The sequence below is a fragment of the Balaenoptera ricei genome, chromosome 1 (assembly GCF_028023285.1).
Source record: "Balaenoptera ricei isolate mBalRic1 chromosome 1, mBalRic1.hap2, whole genome shotgun sequence".
NCBI lineage: Eukaryota > Metazoa > Chordata > Mammalia > Artiodactyla > Balaenopteridae > Balaenoptera > Balaenoptera ricei.
The window spans coordinates 117,184,365-117,205,824 of record NC_082639.1 but is presented as its reverse complement, the minus strand read 5'-3'; the positions used below and the strand labels follow the sequence as shown (position 1 = coordinate 117,205,824).

The window sequence follows — 21,460 nt, the reverse complement described above, 5'->3', positions numbered from 1 at the left end:
TACTGAGGAATTTCTTTGCTATATCTCAAATGAATGTTGAATTTTTTTAGACCCCTTTTCTGCATATATTGAGGTAGTTATGCAGTTTTTCTCCTTTTGTTGATTAATGTAGTGAATTAAATTGATTTTTTTTTTAAATGTTAGACCAACATTGTATTCCTGATACAAATCTAACTTGGTCATGATGTTTTACCCTCTTCAAATATTGCTAGTTTCAGTCTGCTAATATTTTGTTTAGGATTTTGCATCTTTGTATATATATGTGTGTGAGATTGCCCTGTGATTTCCATTTTCCTTTCTGTCCTTGTCAGGTTTTGGTATTGAGATAGTGCTAATTTCATAAAATAAGCAAAATAATATACTTTATTCATCTGTTCTCTCATTGAGTTTGTATAAGATTGGAATTAATTTTTCCTTGAATGGTAGGTAGAATTTGCCGGTGGAGTCATTCAGGCCTGGTACTTATAGGAGGATTTAAAAATATGATTCAGTTAATTTTATGTAATAATTACAGGACTATAGGGGTTTTCTATTTCTTTTTAGTCAATTTTGGTAAATTTTACTCTTCTGGGAATTTGATCATTTAAAAACATTTATGCGTATCCTCATTCTGCAAGATCTATAGTGTTATCCCTTTTTGCATCCCTATTATTGCCATTTCATCCTTTTTTTCTTTTTTTTTTAATAAACTTATTTATTTTGTTTATTTACTTTTGGCTGTGTTGGGTCTTCGTTGCTGCACGCGGGCTTTCTCTAGTTGCGGCGAGCGGGGCTGCGGCGAGCGGGGCTACTCTTGGTTGCGGTGCACAGGCTTCTCATTGCAGTGGCTTCTCTTGTTGCAGAACACGGGCTCTAGGCACACGGGCTTCAGTAGTTGCAGTGCGTGAGCTCAGTAGTTGTGGCTCGCGGGCTCTAGAGCACAGGCTCAGTAGTCGTGGTACCCGGGCTTAGTTGCTCTGCAGCGAGATCTTCCTGGACCAGGGCTCAAACCCGTGTCCCCTGCATTAGCAGGCAGATTCTTAACCACTGTGCCACCAGGGAAGTCCCCATCCTTTTTTTCTTAATTAGCTTCATGAGAGGTTTATCAGTTTTACCCAGCTTTTGCCTTTATTGAACTTCTCTATTGTACTTTTGTTTTCTATTTCTTAATTTCTACTATTGACTTTATTTTTTCCTTCTAAGTACACTCTTTGTTTTAACTTTAAAAAGAACCATAAAATTTTTGAGTTGGATGCTTACTAATTTTTAGTCTTTCTCCTAATATTAAGCATGTAGACCTCATTAATTTTCAGTCTTTCTTCTAATATAGCATATGCACTTAACACTATAAATTATCCATCAAGTATTGTGTTAGCTATAGCCACAAGTTTTAATCTGTAAACTTTTAATTTGTATTCAGTTTAAAATATTATGTGCTTTGCATCATTTCTTTGTACGTCAGAAGTCTTCACATCTACCTCTCTTCCACTTTCACTTATAGCTTATAAGGAAGGATTTAACTGTTCATAGTGGCCTGGTGATTATATATCAGAACTTAAGATTTAACTTTTAGGTCTGGTTCTGATAGCTGTGTCTGTTAGATCCTAGAGTACTAGCTTATAAAGAGAAATCATACCATCTGCCCCATCTTTTCCCACTTCATACAAGAGAATAAAATAAGTAAATTTGGCATTTAGTTCTGCTCTTTTTTGAATCACTTCCCATCTATACCATTGTTCAAATGGCACTTGACAAAAGGGTAATGAGAAGATAAAAGGCTGGGTCCTAGGCTTGTTTTATTTCTTTACAGACTGGATTTACTCCTACACTTGCTTAAAGTTGTGCTCTCTAACTCTTATTCTTAGGGACTATGGGATCATCCGAACTCTGGATTTACCTATCTATGTCACACGGGTGAAGGGCAACAATGTATATTGCCTAGATAGAGAGTGTCGTCCTCGGGTGCTCACCATTGATCCAACTGAGTTCAAGTTCAAGCTGGCCCTGATCAACAGAAAATATGATGAGGTATGAAATGAGGAAGCATATTAGGAGTATTGAGAAGGGCAGCACTCCTTTTTTCTTATAAGTGATCTCTATTTCCTGCCCTAACCCACCCCAAATGTCTAGGTATTACACATGGTAAGGAACGCCAAACTTGTAGGCCAGTCTATCATTGCGTATCTCCAGAAGAAGGGATATCCTGAAGTGGCACTGCATTTCGTCAAGGATGAGAAAACTCGCTTTAGTCTGGCACTGGAGTGTGGAAACATTGAGGTGAGGGAAGTATGGTTATAAGCCCCATATTGTTGTAGAGGAGGTGAGAGGGTTAGGGTGGCATTGGGAAGACATTATTCTGGGCTTGCTTCTTCAGCCAATATAATGGAATTTAGAATTTTTTTAGTTGTTAGATTGAGCCATCTTCCTGTTGCTGTTTGCCCATGCTTCTGCCCCAGCATTTCTATTGTTGTCGCTCTGAGTTAGTCTGAATTCAGTAACTTTTAGAACAGAACAAAGATAGCATAGAATTTGAAAAATTTCATTACTTCCTTGACATTTGACTTGCTAACTGGCAGCTTAGATGAAGGAATACTTATTAAATGTTGAGGCCTAGAGTCTATAGGCATTATTTTTAAATGGGGAGAAGCCTAAGGAAAATTGACTTTCCAGTTCTGAACTTCCTTCTTATTTCTTCTGAGGAGCCCCTGTGGATCTTCAAACCTGGCAAATGGGAAATATGATAGCCAAACAAGAATTGGCCTTATGGAATCAGCAACTGCTAGAAGATGATTTTGTTGTAAAAGTAAATTTCTGAGGAGGAAGATAATGTGTTGTGATTCTTCTATCCATGGATCCTAAGACATCTTATTTGTTGATTGAATTTTCAATAGTATTAGATTGAAAACAAAGCTAGGAGGATTGAAAGTGTAAAGAGTTCCTTGGGATGTTTACTTAGAGACAGACATTTTGACTGTAGTCCCTGGTTTTGAGTCACAATAACCTCCAACCTGTTAACTCTAATTCTGGGGATTCTTTAGATTGCTCTGGAAGCAGCCAAAGCACTGGATGACAAGAATTGCTGGGAAAAGCTGGGAGAAGTGGCCTTACTACAGGGGAACCACCAGATTGTGGAAATGTGTTATCAGCGCACCAAAAACTTTGACAAACTTTCCTTCTTGTACCTTATCACTGGCAATCTAGAGAAACTTCGCAAGATGATGAAAATTGGTGAGACCCCAGAAACTAAGGATGGGAAAAGGGGTCCTTGGGGGAAGGAAGAAGGCAAATAGAGGCAAGAGAGAACTTGAGAGAGAAGACCTAATTTGGTGTCTCTTATTGACTTGGTGCAGCTGAGATCCGAAAGGACATGAGTGGCCATTATCAGAATGCCCTCTACCTGGGAGACGTGTCAGAGCGGGTACGGATCCTGAAGAACTGTGGGCAAAGTAAGTATACAGGACTCACTTCCTTTGGGGCCTTAGGAACTATTTGCTCTTTATGGTGAGTTATTCATGTGTAGTAGTGAGGGGTTTCCCTTCATTGCACATTTTTTCAAAAGAGACTGCATGCTCCTACCGTGCTCAGAGACTTTCTTCAAAGCCAAATGGAGGGACAGCCAGAAAATATAGTTTGGCTAGGCACTCTTAGGAAAATAGTTAATATCTTGGGGGAAATGGGTTTTAAAAGGTCCTGGTGCAGATACCATAGTAAATGTGGTTGGTTGAATGCCATTAGAGTTTTATTCTTTTACTTCAAATCTGGAGGTTTCACCCATTTATTTATTCATTTTATATTTAAGGGATGTTTTTTGAGAACCCAGTATATACCAAGCATTATACTAGCACTTGAGATACCTTAGGGAATAAGAAAGGTGAAAGATGTGGTTTGGACCAAGGTGCTAGCTGTGAATGGGTGAGCAGTGGTCAGATTCGGCATATATTTTTAAGGTAGAACCAACATGATTTGTCGAAGGGGACTGGTTGGGGGGATGTGAGAGAGAGGAGACAGGGATGAGTCCAAGGTTCTTGTTAACACTGATGATAGATCTTAAGGATAAGCAACTGTTTTAGTTATTTATTGCTATATAACAAATTACCCAAAACTTAGTAGTTTAAAACAACAAATGTTGATTATCTCAGTTTGCAGCATGATTTACCTGGGTGCCTCTGGCTCAGTGTCTCTCATGAGGCTGCAGTCAAGGTGTTGGCCAAGGCTGCAGATATCTCAAGGCTCAAGTAGGAGAGGATCCACTCCCACATTCGCTCTGTGGCTGTGGACAGTCCTCAGGTCCTCACTGGCTATTGGCTGGGAGACCTCAGTTTTCTGCTCTGTAGTCTTTTCCGTAGGGCAGTTCACAGTATGGCAGTTGGTTTCCCTTAGAGCAAATGAGGGCACCCAAGATGGAAGCCATAGTCTTTGTATCCTAATCTCAGAAGTGACATCCCATCACTTCTCCCACATACTGTTCATTAGAAGCAAGTCAATAGATCCAGCCCACACTGAAGAGAAGGGGATTATGCAGGGACTTGACCAGGAGCAAGACATTAGGACACCAGTGTTCACTTGGAAATGTACCTATACCACAAAGTCTGTTTTCTTAACAGAGTCACTGGCCTATCTCACAGCTGCTACCCATGGTTTAGATGAAGAAGCTGAGAGCCTGAAGGAGACATTTGACCCAGAGAAGGAGGCAGTGAGTTTTTATTTACATAAGTATCTCTGATTACAGGATTAACTCTGAGATCTTGGGACTACTTAAACCTACAAATGTCACTCCCCACCTGGTTACCAGGAGAGGCAGAGAAACAAATGAGATCAAAGGAGGCTCCATAACCTTCCCTAGATGGTTCCTGAGAGCTGTTTGCTTTTAACCTTCTATCTTTCAGATCCCAGACATTGACCCTAATGCCAAGCTGCTTCAGCCACCTGCACCTATCATGCCATTGGATACCAATTGGCCCTTATTGACTGTGTCCAAAGGGTTCTTTGAAGGCTCCATTGCCAGCAAGGGTAAGTGCCCGCTTCTTCCATAGCATTTTTGTTGTGTGCTTGTTTTGTGAAAAGCTGTCCTAGAGAGTACCATTAACTATTCTGTCCTTTTCATCTGTCCTTTTTTCTGTGTGATGCTTCATGGCAACACTGAGATGCCAATTAGAGTTACGGTACAGTCTTTTAAAAACTAAATAAAAGCATTATGACGGGGCTTCCCTGGTGGCGCAGTGGTTAAGAATCCGCCTGCCAATGCAGGGCACACGGGTTCGAGCCCTGGTCCCGGAAGATCCCACATGCCGTGGAGCAGCTGAGCCCGTGAGCCACAATTACTGAGCCTGTGCGTCTGGAGCCTGTGCTCCGCAACAAGAGAGGCCGCGATAGTGAGAGGCCCGCGCACTGCGTTGAAGAGTGGCCCCCACTTGCCACAACTGGAGAAAGCCCTCGCACAGAAACGAAGACCCAACACAGCCATAAATAAATAAATAAATAAAATTTAAAAGAGATAAGCAAAACATTCTCTCTATAAATTTGATCTTTAAAAAAAAAAAAAAAGCATTATGACATCATTAAAATTTGGAAAATAGGAGGGAAAAAAGAGAGATGTTTCTTAGTCCATGGCTCTAACAACCACTGTTAACATTTTGATGTATTTTCTTAGGTTTTACCATAGATGTAGTCATACTCTCCATTCTGTGTTTTATCATTCATGACATACAATCTTAAGGTACAAACTCAGCTACCTCAATTCTATCATGTGGGTATACCCACTACCACTCCCACCCTTACACTCCTGTTTTCTCGGCTATGTCTACTAGTTTGTTTCTCCCAGCTGAGAGCCTAAATAGACCCTTGGGCATTTCGTGCCCGGTCCTGCTCTTTCTTCCATATCCTCTCATCCAGCCTTTGTCCTCATGCCCTGTACACACTGTAGTGGTGGTAACTTAGCAAAGATCTCAGCAAGAAATGCCAAGAGTTGGCACCAAAGGCTGGTTAGTAAGAAATTGTTTGAGGCAGCTTTTGGTAGCAGGAAGGCCAGTTGTTTTCATCTCTCTTCTATTCCCTCTCTCTGTGAAACCTGTGCTAACCAGGTTAGCATAATATAGATATCACAAAAATAAACAAAAACAGTAAGTGGACAGAACATTGGCACCTGCTTCTGTAAGGATGCAACAATTTGCCTGCAGAGGAGGCCGCATCTCAGACTTAGCTGGCTGTAACCAGCTCCTTTCTGTTCCTTCCCTCTGTAGGGAAGGGAGGAGCACTGGCTGCTGACATTGACATTGACACTGTTGGTACTGAGGGCTGGGGAGAGGATGCGGAGCTGCAGCTGGACGAAGGTATGAATGTTCTCCTAGGAGTGTTCTGGGCAGATGGGCTCCCTGGAGTGGGACTGGGTTGTGGGGCAGTTCTGCAGGGTGCTGGACCATAGGACCAACAAAGATCCCAGTGTCTTTCTTTCCTTTGGCTAAAATTGTGTCACTTTGAGAATCTCTGTTGAGCCTGGATTTTCCTTACAGATGGGTTTGTGGAGGCTACAGAAGGTTTGGGGGATGATGCTCTTGGCAAGGGACAGGAAGAAGGAGGTGGCTGGGATGTGGAAGAAGATCTGGAGCTCCCTCCTGAGCTGGTATGTGGGATTTTCACCCTCGTAAGGTTCTCTCCATTTCTCCCTGTGGAGGCCGGTGGCCTTATCACCCCCCCAACACCTGTCCTGAGGTCCCTGAACGGGAGGGGATCTGGATCCTCCTAGTCTGATGCTTATCTCCCATTTGAAAGAAAGAAGAATAAGATTAACTAGGGTTGTGCCAGTGTCATCTTATGAAAAGGCAGAAAGCTTTTTTGCCTGATTGGAGCTTTTGGTGTATCGTTTTGTTACTGGGGAAGCTTCTTCTATTTTGAGAGTCATCTTCCACAACAACCACCCCTCCTCCCCAACAGAGGCTGGGAATAAGGTAGAGTTGTGTTTAGATTTATCAGGGCAAATTGCTTGAATGGCTTAAAAAATGACTCACTCTTTGTTTTTCCCCTAGGATATACCCCCTGGTGTAGCTGGTGGGGCTGAGGATGGGTTCTTTGTGCCCCCCACTAAGGGAACCAGCCCAACTCAGGTAAGCAGGGAAACAGTCCTGTAGGGATAAGTGTTTCTGAGCTGGCTATACTTGATTAATGCGTAAAGAATATCAACACTCTTCTATTACAGATACAGGGTAGGATTGTTGGGAAGAGAAAGAGCAAAATTTCACTTGTCTTGGGTTTTCTGTTTCTTGTTAGATCTGGTGCAATAACTCTCAGCTTCCAGTTGATCACATCCTGGCAGGCTCTTTTGAAACAGCCATGCGGGTAAGTCTTAAAGCTACCTTGGCTTTTGTTGAATGTGCCTTGCCTAGGGTCCCAGGGGGATGATTGATTCATCTTAACCAAATGGAAATTATTATACCCACAAGGGCAGAGATGTATATTTAACATGGAAGTCTTTGGTCTTGCCTAAGGAAACTTGCCTCTTAAGGCCTTCCTCTTACGTGCTTTCAATCTGGCTTAGTAATCTCGTAAGGTGGATTCTTCCAGCCATCTTCCACCCATTTATAGCATGCTTTCTGGCTCACATCAATGAAGTCAGCACCCCTTAATGAACAGGTGTATTTTTTGAACACTAAGCCATGTGCTATAGTAGCAATAACAATAACAACCACAACTGCAACAGCCACTAACATTCAGTGTTGACTGTGTGCCAGGCACTATCATAAATGCTTTATGGGTATTATTAAATGAGGTAGATCCTATAATTAAATATAATTTACTGATAAGGAAACAAGTACAGAGAAGTTAAGTACCTTGCCCACTGTCAACTAGTTTTTAAGTAGCAGAGCCCAAATCTTATGTTTCTTTCCTCTTGTATTCCAGCTCCTTCATGACCAAGTAGGGGTAACCCAGTTTGGCCCCTACAAGCAACTGTTCCTGCAGACCTATGCCCGAGGCCGTACCACCTACCAGGCTCTGCCCTGCCTGCCCTCCATGTATGGCTACCCTAATCGCAATTGGTAAGGCCCCTTGCTCCTGGCTTCTCTCTGTTCCAAATTAGGGTAGATATTTCAGATGGTAACCTCAGAGACAGTCAGAATTGTCCCAGAGCTGAGGTTTCCTAGTAGGAAAAGATCTTTGGCTTGGCACTCTGTCAGGTTTGGTTTACACCTGCTGCATCCATTTCCCTAGCTTTTTTCACAGTAGGGTGTTGTGATCATGTTGCCAGAAGAAAAGGTTAAGTCCTAGTGGGCTCCTGATCATCCTGTCTTCTTTCTCTTTCAGGAAGGATGCAGGGCTGAAGAATGGTGTACCAGCTGTGGGCCTGAAGCTTAATGACCTCATCCAACGGTTGCAACTGTGCTACCAGCTCACCACAGTGGGCAAGTTTGAGGAGGCTGTGGAAAAATTCCGTTCCATTTTACTCAGTGTGCCACTTCTTGTTGTGGACAATAAACAGGAGACTGCAGAGGTAAGAGCAGTCACAGTGTCATAGTCATACTTGTCATAGTGCTGGGCACCCCCACCTTCTTGCTTCTCTACCATGACCTTCTTTTGCCCCCTCTCCAGGCTCAGCAGCTCATCACCATTTGCCGTGAGTACATTGTGGGTTTGTCCATGGAGATAGAAAGGAAGAAGCTGCCCAAAGAGTCTCTAGAACAGCAGAAGCGCATCTGTGAGGTAAGACCTCTGGGCCTCTAAGCAGTACAGAGGCGTCTTCCCTTTTACCCACTATTAGGTCTGAATTCTTTAGGTCTCAATATGGGGAGTAAGAGAAATTTGGGCCCATTTCTGTGAGGAAAGGATATATTTCTCCACCCGTCTTCCTCATCTCATCAGTCCTCCATAACTAGGAGGCAGAAAATTTCTCTGCTTTATAGCCAGTCCTGTTTTTATTTGGTTGTTTTGCTGTGTTTCTAATGCATATGTGACCCCTTATAAATGACCTATCCCAGCTTTAGCATCAGCATGGCATGTGTTCCTCCTTCTGTCCACCAGATGGCAGCCTATTTCACCCACTCAAACCTGCAGCCAGTGCACATGATCCTGGTGCTACGTACAGCCCTCAACCTCTTCTTCAAGCTCAAGAACTTTAAGACTGCTGCCACCTTTGCTCGGCGCCTGTTGGAACTCGGGCCCAAGCCGGAGGTGGCTCAACAGGTATATGGGAACTCCTTTAGTGAGCGTAGGGGAACTAGATCTGCTGTTACTTGGAGGGAGTCGAAGACCAAGGTCCTTGTCTCTGAAACAAGGTGCTGTATAACAGCATTCAACAAAAGGAGCCAACAAAATACCATCCTCTACTTACTGGCATGGGGACCTCCTTTTGTTCCCGGAAACTGAACTAATATCTTACTCAGACATGGCACCACTGTGAGAGTGTGACCTGCAATATGGAACAGGCCCTCTGTACCTGAAAATCAACCCAGTCCTGTCCTTAAGTTCTAGATTTCCCCTCACCACCACCACTAGCCTCCATATACATGTCCCATTACTTGTGTTTTCCAAAAGCTTTCTATTTATGCAGTGAAAGCCAGTTTTAACCCTTTAAGGGCTAACCCTGAGAATTCTCAGACTTAGTGGAGGAGTATGGGTCTAGATCCATGGAGCCACTTTGGGATAGAGAAGGAGAAAGCCTGATACAACAGGAATGGCAACTGTTACCCCTTCACATATGACCTATACAGAGGACGTATTCTGTATTCATTCAGTACAATTGCATCTACATCAAAGAAACTACTAATCCATGGTGATGAGATCATTTGAGTTGTGGTGTGCAGCTTTCAGTCCTCTTAAATAAAATATTCCTTCACTCTTTTAGACCCGCAAAATCCTGTCTGCCTGTGAGAAGAACCCCACAGATGCCTACCAGCTCAATTATGACATGCACAACCCTTTTGACATCTGTGCTGCATCTTATCGGCCCATCTACCGTGGAAAGCCAGTGGAGAAATGTCCACTCAGTGGGGCCTGCTATTCGCCTGAGTTCAAGGGTCAGATCTGCAGGGTCACTACAGTAAGTACTGTCCTTGAGAAATACATCTAGAATTCTGTCTTGAGGGAAGGACCAACTAGCATGTTGGTCCTTTTTGTCTCCTGTATTTCCCCCTCACACCTTGAGGCAGTGACCCTGGAGAAGGGTAGAACTTCCCACTGTTCCTTCCAGGCAGTAGCAATAACAAAGCACTCTACTGTGCTCATTGAGGTGTGGAGGGAGTAGGCTTTCTAGGCTTCTCACCCTCACATATCCCTAACTTTTTTCTATTTCTTCTTCCATAGGTGACAGAGATTGGCAAAGATGTGATTGGTTTAAGGATCAGCCCTCTGCAGTTTCGCTAAGGCCTGCTTCATGTGTGTAGGGTTAAGCACCATGTTTTCCCACAGACAGTTAGTCTTTATATCCTTCTAACTCCTTCTTCCTCAGCTACCCTTCATATTATTGATGTCTAGCTCTCTCTACCCTAAAACCTCATGTCCTTTTCTCTTCTTCTATGGCTAATCAAAATGTCTAAACCTGACATTTTTTTTTTTTTTTTTTTGCCTCTGAGGACCTCTCATCTCAAGGTAACTACAGTTGTCATGATTGGCCTTGCCTTCCCAGCTTAGATCTTTCAAAGAACATTTGTGAAATAAATTCCTTCCATATTTATTCCTTCCCTCCCCACCACCTTTGTGTACTTCTTGTTAGAAAGGAATGAGATGTAATAAATAAGATAGCATCTTTTACTCAGTCATAACAAGCTGTTAGCCATCCCCATTTTCCTTGGGCATTGAAACTCCTAGGCAGATATCCTCTGTGTGCCCAGAAACTTAAAGTCTGAGGAGAAACTATTTGATTTTCCAGAAATGCACATCACTTTTTGTTGACTTGTCCTTTACTAAGATTGTTCTTGTATTTTGTTTCTCACACTAAATAAAGTAAATTTCTACGAGAGTTTTGTGGCTTGCCATTTGTTTCCTGGACACTCTCATGTTCCTACTTACTCCATGTAGCTGCCCCATCAAAGCAGATACCTTTCCTTCAATAATTATTTTTAATTACAAAGGTAATAAATACCTATTTGTTTTTTAAAGTACATATTTTTCATAGGATATAGTGAAGTGCTGTGAGAATGGTAGAAAGCAAGTAGTTCCCCTATTCCATTATTGACTGCAACCTTCCATCTATTGCTAGTTATAGAGTGTATTCATTGAGCACCTGCCATGTACTTGGTACTGTTCTAGATGTTTTACGTGATATATATGTGGTTAATTAGTAATACATTGTATATAGTACAGCAATTACAATGGCAATACAGAATTTTGCTTGTCATGTACTAAGATTAATTCCATAGAGGGATGTACTGTGCCTTTGATTAAAATATATACTTTTTTTCATTTTAAATTCATGTTTTCAATAAACAATACATTCATATAGTTCAGAAATCAGTAAATGTAAAAAGCTGTTCTGTAACATCTTCCTCCCACCCTTTTCGTCAGCCACCCAGTTCCTGTCGCCTTCCCCAAAACAGGTAACTGCCGTTGTTAGCTTCCTTATATCTTGCCAGAGATTTTTTGATGTATAAACAAGCAGATATGAATATGTTCTTCCCTATCCCCATGTTATACCTAAATGGAAGCATACTAATGATTTTAAGTTGCCTTGTTATTCATGGATATGTGAGTTATTTCCAGTCTTTGGATATTATAAACAGTGCTGCAGTGAACAACTTGAACATACATTGGACAGGTGTGGAAAGTGAATCTGAGGATAAACTATAAGTGTAATTCCTGCTGTCAAAGAGGGCAGGGCTTTGTATCTTTTTAACTTTAAAAGATACTTTCTTAAACAGAATCCCCAAATGAAGCCTGCCCTCTCAAAAATTTGCACACTATTTTCATAACACTTTCTCAAGTTATAAACATTCTTTCTGTAACCATAGGCAAGTTGATGAAAAATTTTGGCAAAATGGCAAAAATTTTTTGTAAGTTTAAAATAAATTATAAAATTAATTTTGCATACCAACATAAACATTCTGAACTGAGGGATATGAAAAAAGTGGACAGTCCTCATGAAGCTTATGTAATTGGGGAAACAAAATGGATACATGTGGAATAATTAAATACCAGGCAAGAATTTGAAGTTGGTTAATAAACAGTAGAGAACCATTAAGTCCTTACTTGAGAGAGTGATATAAAGAAAATGCTGTAAAATACTGTTGTGCAACAGTGTTCACTATACATGAAAGGTGGGAGGTGAGTAAATACTGAGATGAGGTGTTAGGCTTATCAATAGTAAAGCAAGTTTAAGAAATAGTGCAAAGGAAGAATCATGCTTATTTTTGACTCCATCTTAATTCTCTTATTTACCACCTGATGTTTTCCTTATTAACATACTTACATTACCATATTAATGTAAAGCCAATATAAATACCTGTAACGTGTGCTTGATATAGTCAGAGATAACACATGTAAGCAGTTTGGAGTTGAATGAGAAAGTTAACCTGGAATAGATGTTACAGGTGTTTGGGAGAAAGAGATTAATCAGGGAAGGATTAGATTATAGAAGTTTAGAAGTGAAAATGACCTTAGAGTCCCAAATTTAATGTTACATATTTGTAATATGAGTCCTAGAGTGGTGAAGGGTTTTGAACAAAACAATTTAATGACAGAGTTCGGACTGGAATTTAGGTCTTCTGACTCCAGAATGTTTTCTCCCAAGTCACAGTACTTGTGCCTGGAAGAACACAGTAGGTTTTGCACAGGTATGATTTTAAAAGTCTGTGCCCTATGTGTCAAGGAAAGAGTAAGTACCTAAACTGGTGCTTGACACAAGTACTCAAGTGTGTGTTTAGGAAGCTAAGGCTGAAAGTCATGAAGTAACTTTTTTCATTTAGATGTGATTTCTCCCTTTTAAACTTTATGGTACTCTATCCTTCTTATAAGACACTTAACCTTGTGCCATACTTACTGTGTGTATGTCTAATCCTACCTCCAGCCTAATCCCCAGTCAACTACGTTAACAGCAAGGGCTGGTTCTGATTTCTCTCTCTGCCCTCCACTGTGCCCAGCATAGGATATTAAACAACAGCAGATGCCTTCCAAGTGCTGAGATAGGTTTGTCTCAGGCAGTTGATGCATTCTCACAGATCTGAATAGAACAATTCCAGAGGAGGGAAGGGATATCTGGAGTTGCCTTTATCTGAGCCTCCTCCAACTACACTCGATTGAGTTCTGCGTAGAGAAAAGGAGATAGATCAGGGAAGGCAGGTCTATTACCACTACATTCCAATTGCCTCCCTGCTTAGTCCAAGGTCCAAGAGTCGCTTTTTCTGCCTGATTTAATTAACTAACATTGAGTTCTAAATTCTTGGCACTGTGACAGTTTTAATGGGATGCAGGGAAATCAGAGACAGCCACTAGATTCTGCAGAGAAACATGCCTCATTAGGGCCTGGGAGAGCAAAGAGCAGCCAATGAGTGCCCAAGTTTTAGTCCCTAGCCTAGGAGTTGGGGATGCAGCAGTGAACACGACAGATGAAAATCCTTGCTGTCATGGTGCTTAAATTCCAAGGGGCTTGAGAGGAGATAATAACGATAAATAAGTAAAATATATAGTATGTCAGATAGTGGTAAGTGTTGAGAAAAAGAGGAAAAGTGGATAGGAAGTGTATATGTGTGTGTCGGAGGGGTTGCAATTTTATTTAGTGAGGCCGAATAAGGCATTTCAGAGAAGATGACGTTTGAGTAAAATACTGAGGGAAGTGAGAGGAAACTAGCATGTTGGGTGTGCCGTTAACTGTCGTCATTTATTACACATGCACAGCTTCTGGCTGTTCGTAGTAGGCAGTTTGTCCCAATTTGGCCTACCCACAGTTCAGGAAGAAATAATAAGCCAGGTAATGCGGGCAGTTCAAAGAAAGGAGGCCAAGCCAGTAAGAAACCTGGCAGAAGGTAACAGTGAATTCCCCTCTGTTGGTTCTACGTTCCTAGAGAAAGAGAGGAAGAAAAGAAAAAAAATCGAAGCTTCCTGTCCCTTTAAAAATGGCGGCCCGGCACGGGCCAACAATGCCATTGGTTGCACGAGGCAGAGGGGGCGGGCGCGGGGGGTGGGGCGCGGAGTCCTGCCTCCTACGGCACGGCGGAGGTGGCAAGATGGCCGCGGCTGAGGAGGAAGGTGGTGTTGGGGCCGAAGCCGACCGGGAATTGGAAGAGCTGCTGGAAAGTAAGAGCCCGTAATGGGAAAGGCCCGAAGGGGTCGGGTGTAAGGATCCCTTCAGGGGGTTAGGTGAACCTGAGGTATTTGGGGCGGAGCAGGAGAGGTTCTCCAAAGGTTGGTCGGCGGCGGAGAGTCTGCGACCCCCGAGATAGTCTCTGGGTCACCTTCTCCTTCCTCCGCGGCGGGAGCTGAGGAGCTCGCTTTGGGTCCATGAGCGGTCCAGACCGTTGATCTCCTTGCCGGAGGGGAAACTAACCCAGAGGACGATGTTTCACTACCCCGCTCCAAACTCCCCTTACTTTAGTAAGTTCTTAAAGTCCGACTTTCTCCCCGCCGGCAGCAGCCTTCGGTCCTCGGTGGGCCGCGAACCGGACATCCACGGATTGCTTCCATTACCTCTTAGCGAGCCCGAAGTGCGTCCTTCTGTGCACTGTCCCGTTCTCCTTAACACGGAAGACACGCCTTTTCTTCTCCCAGTCCTTTTCACCTTTCTCTCACCAGGCCCCTTTCCAGTTCTTTCATCATGTCAGAGCTCAAACACACTCCCTTCCCAGTATTTTGAAAAACAGGGTGAGACGGCCTCTGGGGAAGACAGTTCACCCTCTTAAAAGAGGGTGGCTGTACTTTTCCTCCTTAGCCCTGTTTCTTGCCCAGAGTGGGGCCGCTGCCCTCCCCTTACACTTAGAGTCTGGCAAGCAGAATGGTGGTGAGGACACAGGCTTTTCAGGGAAGAGGTGAATATTTTTTGTCTCTTGCTCAGTCACAGACAGAGTGGGCAGGCGGAAAGATGAACAGAAATCGTGAGAAGTGCTAAGTGACTGTGTGAGTCTGCGGAGAGGAGGCCAGAGGGAGCTCTAAGAGCTTTGGGGAGGGAGAGTGAATCTGGAAGATACGAGAGTTCAGTGCCCTCCCGTGGAGTGTAATATGGAGTCTCTCAGTTCGTACTAGTACCAGGACCCATGGGAAGCTGGGTGAAACATCTTGTGGCTTCAGCTCTCTTGCCAAAGATTATTCCCTTTAGGGCTCCAGAATGAGTTCAGGGGGTTAAGGACATCTGTGTTCTCTGCTCGCCTTGGATATCTGTATGGGATTTCTAGGAGTCATTAAAGAATGGCAGGGAAGGCACTGTATAGATGGAGATGTCTCTGCAGAAGTTTTAACTCTCTTCTCCCAGCTCTGAGAGAGATGCTTGTTCCACCTTAAGAGATTTCTTCCCCTTTGATCACAATAAATTAGGTAATGGGGAGGGAAGTGGGAGGCTTATTGAGGGGTGGGTCAGGAGAGGGAGAGTCAAAAAAAGGAGAAAATTTTAGGAAAGTTGACAGTTTGAAAGATTGTTCTCTTAATGCTTTGCCCAGAAACCCCCCAGCCTTGTATCCTCATCCATCCCCAAATACGCGCCGTGTTTCTTGTTTCTGAAGGTGCTCTTGATGATTTCGATAAGGCCAAACCCTCTCCAGCACCCCCTCCTACCACCACAGCCCCTGATGCTTCGGGGTCCCAGAAGAGATCGCCGGGAGATACTGCCAAAGTATAAATTCCACCCACTTAAGGGATGGGGGGGTGGAATGGGCATGCAGCTCTGAGCAGAGGTTGGGCAGGCCCCTGCGGGCCAGAGGGGAGTTGGGGGAGGTGCCTTGGCCTCACATTGCTGAGTGCTCTTGCAGGCCTCAGTCCTTGTGAAACAGGGACTTGAGATTGAGTAGAGGCATCTCAAGGAAGTTCTTTAAGAAAAGAGCAGATTTAAATGGTTGGATTGGGAATGACACTCCATACCATTCCCTCAGTGGCCAGATGCCTTTTTGCTGCTCTCAGTAAGAGAGGTAGTCAGAATGTCCAGTGGAGGTGGGTAGGAGGGAAGCACTGCATTTCCCAGAGCCACTGCCTGTGACTTTTGTCAGAGGCCGTGTGCAGTGGGGTGCCAAGTAAGAGATGCGCTTAGGCCCCGTTCTCCCCTGCAGGATGCCCTCTTCGCCTCCCAAGAGAAGTTTTTCCAGGAACTGTTTGACAGCGAGCTGGCTTCCCAAGCCACTGCAGAGTTTGAGAAAGCAATGAAGGAGTTGGCTGAGGAAGAGCCCCACCTGGTAGAGCAGTTCCAAAAGCTCTCAGAGGCTGCTGGGAGAGTAGGTGAGGAGGGGACCCCAGACAACTGGAAATGTCTGAACAAACCTCTTAGGTCATTGTTGCTTGAGAACACCAAACTTTGTAAAGTTGACAGCAATTATGATACCACTGCCATGGGATGGGGGAGGAGATGGGAGGAGGCATGAGACCCTGTTTAATGAAAGGCGTGAGATAAGTTGGAAAGTAACAGAAAAGATTATTAAAAAGTGACCATTTTAAAGGTCACAGTGTTAACGTGGGTATCATTGTGGAGAACAAACGGACACACAGTCCATGTAGATTTGTGAAAATAACTATGAAGATAACCATAGAGTATTCAAAGATTTGGAGTGCTAGTGATTCACTAATAAACGCTCCATATCCAAGCCGGTAACCAGATCAGTCTAGGCAAGCAAACGGTTAAAATCCTAAATGACCTTGGCTCTTTTCATCTCTCCTAGGCAGTGATGCGACTTCCCAACAAGAATTCACTTCTTGCCTAAAGGAGACATTAAGTGGACTAGCCAAGAATGCCACTGACCTTCAGGTGAGGGGGAAGAGATAGGGAAACACAAGGGGCCCACTCCCAGACACTTCACCAAGCAGAGTCTCAAAAGGCAGACTCTCTTGGGTATCATCTCCAGTCTGTCCCTGCCTGACTACTTTGCTACAGGCAAGTTTAAATAGTTCTTTCCCACCTGAAAGGTTGGTGAGCATCCCAAGAAGGTAGTATACTTGCTCACCTCCCTCCTGTCCTTTCTAGAACTCTGGCATGTCAGAAGAGGAGCTGACCAAGGCCATGGAAGGGCTGGGCATGGACGAAGGAGACGGGGAAGGGACCATCCTCCCCATCATGCAGAGTATCATGCAGAACCTCCTGTCCAAGGATGTGCTGTACCCGTCACTGAAAGAGATCACAGAAAAGGTTTGTGAACTTCTGTTTATGCTTTTCCTCTTTGTTCCCCATTGTATCAAGTCCTGTGAGCTGCTTTGTCTATGTAGAGCCTGCAGAGATAGAGTAACTCAAGTGTACAGGTTCATCTATTTTTTTCTCCTTTATTTATTTGGAGGGGGAGAGTTAGGGAGGAGTTGTATCTCCAAGAGAATAAAGCTACCATACTGAGGATGTTTAAGGTAGAAGGGGAAATCCGTCAGCTCTAGTTTTCTGTAAATTGGTGTGAGTCTCTGTTGTTGTCTGATCAACCTTTCTTGCATTTCCAACTTCATTCATTTCTCCAATAAGGTTTCACTGAGGATTTACTGGTTTTATGCTGTGCACAATTTTAAGAGTAGTTTAAATGATGGTCTCTGCCATCACAGAGCTTATAGTGTCACTGAAGAGATTTTTAAAGGTTGTTAAAACAAACAAAAAAGAAGGAATATGTGACAGAGATCATATGTGGCCCTTAAAGCCTCAAATATTTACTATCTGGCTCTTCACAGAAAAAGTTTGCTGTCCTCTGATGACCGTAAATGCTAGCATAGCCAGGTGATCTGATTGAAGTCAGTGCTACTTCTCATGCTGAACTCGCTTATTTAGCTTTTCCTTCTCCTATGTTCCTGTCCCCTTCATGTTTTACTCTTCCTCATATTTTATTGCCCTTACTTATTCATTGTTCACTTACTTCCTCCCCACCCATTCTCTCTTTGCTTAGTATCCAGAATGGTTGCAGACTCACCGAGAATCTCTACTTCCAGAGCAGTTTGAAAAATATCAGGAACAACACAGTGTCATGGGCAAAATATGTGAGCAGTTTGAGGCAGAAACCCCCACAGATAGTGAGGGCACTCAAAAGGCTCGTTTTGAGGTGGTGCTGGATCTCATGCAGCAGGTAAGGCCTCCTCTTGCCGTCTGCCCGCTGCTGCTGTCTGCTTGCGTGTTCAGTGGAGGAGGTGTCCTGGAAGGATGCCTCCCTGCCCAGCCAAGGTGGAGGAGGGAGCACAGGAGAGGCCACATAGCATGGTCTTATCTCTTGTTCCTCTTTCCTTCTTTTCCAGCTACAGGATTTGGGCCATCCTCCAAAAGAGCTTGCTGGGGAGATGGTGAGTATACCTTCTCATATACTTTAATCTGAGCCCCAGTTTCCAGTATTTTGTAACCTTTAGTGATTCCACCTAAGGTGATAATTGTGGCTGCTGGGGATGGACCTTCAAAAGCTCTAACTTTCTGAAATAGGAGGAGTTATCTGAGTCCCTTCATCTCTTCTCCAGCCTCCTGGCCTCAACTTTGACCTGGATGCCCTCAATCTCTCGGGCCCACCAGGTGCCAATGGCGAACAGTGTCTGATCATGTGAAACACAACATGCTTTCTTCCCTGATTCCCAGCCGTGGGGGAACGTCTGGAGTCAGCAGCACCACTGGGAGCTGAGGCAGGAGTGTCGTCTACAGGAGTGGTCTGCCCACTGCCATCTGTCATCCCACCCAAGATTGTGCCATACCAGCTGAGGCTTTTTCTGTGTCCTTCTAGGAATAAGGCCTGTTCTGCAGATCATTTCTGTGAACCCTTTCCATTGTGGTTTCTGCTGCTAGCAAAGGCCCAGCTACCTACCAGGTGAAGGAAGGCGTCCCTTTTGGGGCATGCACCTTCTTTCCTCTCCCAAAATAATGTTATACAGGGCCACACTGAGTTCAGTTTTGTACCCAGGGTCTTCGTGCCTTGTCTCTACTCCCTGTCTTGGACCTGGGGAGCAGGGACAGAGTCCTAGGACTCTATATTTCTATAGTTCTCTTGGGCAGCACCTGTGGGAATGAATGGGGAGAAACTTAGCCTGGGCTGGGGGTTTAGGTCTGTCACCGCACCCTCTTGCCTTCAGACTGTTCTGAATTCTCTGAAGGGAAAGTAAGTGAGGGGACTTTTGCATCTAAAAATGCTACTCTTTCACAGTAGGTTGAAATAGAAGCCCTGGGATTCTCCTCTCTCCAGGTACAGAGTCCTCAACTCCCTGTACCAGCCTGAAAACTCAAGTAGCTGCCCTGTTCTTTCTATAATGCTATGTGATCTGGATGAACTCAGCCCTTGACCTTCCTTTACCCCCTGCCTCTCCTCTCATCTCTCTATTTTAAATACCTCTTTATTCCAACCCTTCTCTGAGCCCAAACTGTGACAAAGAAGGGTCCATCCTGTTTCCCCTCATCTAGTCCATCCACCACCCTCACTGGCCCCCCTATCACCCTGGCAAACGTATATAATTATAGTGTCAGGTCTAGGAAATGAATTACTGTTCTTCCCCAGATACATTTTGGCTTATTTGAGACATCTCATTTGTTTGAATCCTGTTCACTGATTCAGGGAGGTAGCTTGGGAAAGGTGGGGTAGGATTCAGCCTGGGTCCTTTTTCCTGACTAATAAATATTCTGAGTGAGGGATTGTAGCCTGTTTTTCATCCAAGTCTTTTCCTAATCTTCCTCAGCTTCTCTAAGCTGCTGTGTGAGGAATGTTAGCATAACATTGCATTGCTGGGTTCTACCACCATTTCCCTTCCCCAGCTCAGTCTGCACCCCAGTCGGCAAAGGAGACTGAATGGGCCATCTTTCCTCATTTTCTCTGAATATTTCAATTTGGGAAGCCCTTCGATTGGTATTGTATTTTAACATTTCACAGTATTATTATTAATGTTAGTAATATATTGTTAACATGTTTACTAAATTATTTTTCTTTGAGCTGACCTTGCTTTTCTCTGTGGGAACCAGTGAATCTGTAGACCTTGGCTGCCACATGTTTGTGGATACTCTGGTCAGACCAGCTGGCTGTCCTGGTTCAGGACTCAGAAAATAACTTCCAGAGCAAATTCGTACTTATCATTTGTGGCACTTTGAGCTCCTGACATGTCACTTTCCCTTGGGTTAAGACTTTTCACCCCTTAAGATCCCACACATTCTGTGGTATTGGCGAGGAAGGAAATGTTCTTAAGGCCTAAGGCTGTTCGGGAAGGTCCAGCTACTGTACCTTAGAGTACAGAAGAGCCCGGGTCTGAATCTGAGACTCCTCTCCTCTGCAAGAGATGGGAAAGTACAGGCAGAGTTGTGATGATGGTCACAGGACGTGAATGGTCAAAATTCTCTCCTTATAACTCTAGCCAAAAACTGGATGAGGAAAGAGAAAAAGGAAGGAAGAACGAAAGGGCCTTGCGCCTTGAACTATGTGCCAGTTTTCCTTTACACATTCTTACTTCTGCTGGCCTGGCCAGGGCTTACGCCAGGAACCTAAACAGATGCCACCTTAGTTTTGTTCCCAAGCCATTCATTTTCATTTTGATTTTGATTGAACATGAACAAATTGACCTCAGGTTACTCTCTGTTCCAAAAATACTATTTGAATTATTCTAGGACTTGTGGAAAGATGGAGCGGTCCTTCTCAAACTGTGGTAAGGGACCAGGTTTTTTTGTTTTATAAGTATCCTGTCCTTTGTCCACCAATATGTGTTCCATATGCGCAGTTCACACTGTGGGCTACCCACCACACAAGTTTGACAACACCAAACTGACCAGACCTCTTCCGCAGGATAAGGCCACTGATCATGCATTTGGATATTATAGCAGTCAAAATGCTAGGGACTTCCCTGGCAGTCCAATGGTTAGGACTCCGAGCTTCCACTGCAGGGGTCATGGATGGGTTCGATCCCTGGTTGGGGAACTAAGATCCCGCATGCCCCACGGCACGGCCAAATAAATAAATAAATAAAAATGCTAAATGGTTTCTGAACACATTGAATTTCTAACTCATTCTTGTCGCAGACTGGTGAAAAACTGTTCACAGACCAGTACAAATTTCCAGCCACCTGAGTAGCACTGCTCTGGGGCCCTCCTCAGTCTCTCCACAGCTGCATCAGCCAAAGGGATACATTTCTATACTTGTTCCATGTGAGGGTTTCTTCTACTGAACCTTTTCTTCAGCAAGAATGTGTCACTGTAAGGACGTTTCTAGTATTTTTCTAGCCTTCCTTTGCTGCTTAAAATAACCATCACAAAGCTTAGGTTTAAGCTGTATGTTAAGTGTTTATGCTGCTCTCAAACTTTAAAGGAAGTGCCCCTTTGTTCCAAAATTCTGTACATTAGAAAACAAATTTGTGATTGTTTGGATGGTTTAATGAATTAAGAATCAAGTTAGTACTGTGATAATCATGTTCCTATGATTCTGGAACATCCTGGCAGGGGCCCCATGAGCTGCTT

At 43.8% G+C, this 21,460-nt stretch overlaps 2 protein-coding genes across 4 annotated transcripts in view; both read left to right on the top strand.

Annotated features, from left to right (window-relative positions):
- COPA (COPI coat complex subunit alpha) overlaps positions 1-10,924 on the top strand; it is a 51,171-nt gene extending 40,247 nt beyond the window's left edge. For both annotated transcript variants that reach the window (XM_059934663.1, XM_059934670.1), the window contains exons 18-33: positions 1,845-2,007; positions 2,110-2,256; positions 3,018-3,207; positions 3,330-3,425; positions 4,584-4,672; positions 4,866-4,989; positions 6,219-6,308; positions 6,489-6,598; positions 7,002-7,079; positions 7,243-7,311; positions 7,873-8,009; positions 8,275-8,461; positions 8,560-8,670; positions 8,989-9,150; positions 9,812-10,006; positions 10,270-10,924. In XM_059934663.1, coding sequence (XP_059790646.1) covers positions 1,845-2,007; positions 2,110-2,256; positions 3,018-3,207; positions 3,330-3,425; positions 4,584-4,672; positions 4,866-4,989; positions 6,219-6,308; positions 6,489-6,598; positions 7,002-7,079; positions 7,243-7,311; positions 7,873-8,009; positions 8,275-8,461; positions 8,560-8,670; positions 8,989-9,150; positions 9,812-10,006; positions 10,270-10,329 — 2,008 coding nt within the window. In that variant the 3' untranslated portion in view covers positions 10,330-10,924. The remainder of the gene's footprint in view (positions 1-1,844; positions 2,008-2,109; positions 2,257-3,017; positions 3,208-3,329; positions 3,426-4,583; positions 4,673-4,865; positions 4,990-6,218; positions 6,309-6,488; positions 6,599-7,001; positions 7,080-7,242; positions 7,312-7,872; positions 8,010-8,274; positions 8,462-8,559; positions 8,671-8,988; positions 9,151-9,811; positions 10,007-10,269) is intronic.
- A 3,173-nt stretch (positions 10,925-14,097) lies between these two features.
- PEX19 (peroxisomal biogenesis factor 19) lies at positions 14,098-20,993 on the top strand. 2 transcript variants are annotated; one of them, XM_059934647.1, is made up of 8 exons: positions 14,098-14,193; positions 15,609-15,718; positions 16,149-16,314; positions 16,752-16,837; positions 17,054-17,215; positions 17,946-18,122; positions 18,289-18,333; positions 18,502-20,993. In XM_059934647.1, exons 1-8 carry the CDS (start codon positions 14,124-14,126, stop codon positions 18,583-18,585), a joined length of 900 nt encoding a protein of 299 aa, XP_059790630.1. In that variant the 5' UTR covers positions 14,098-14,123; the 3' UTR covers positions 18,586-20,993. The 2 variants fall into 2 exon arrangements, with proteins under 2 accessions (XP_059790630.1, XP_059790636.1); XM_059934653.1 differs by having other exon boundaries at positions 18,467-18,577.
- Positions 20,994-21,460: the final 467 nt, after the last annotated feature.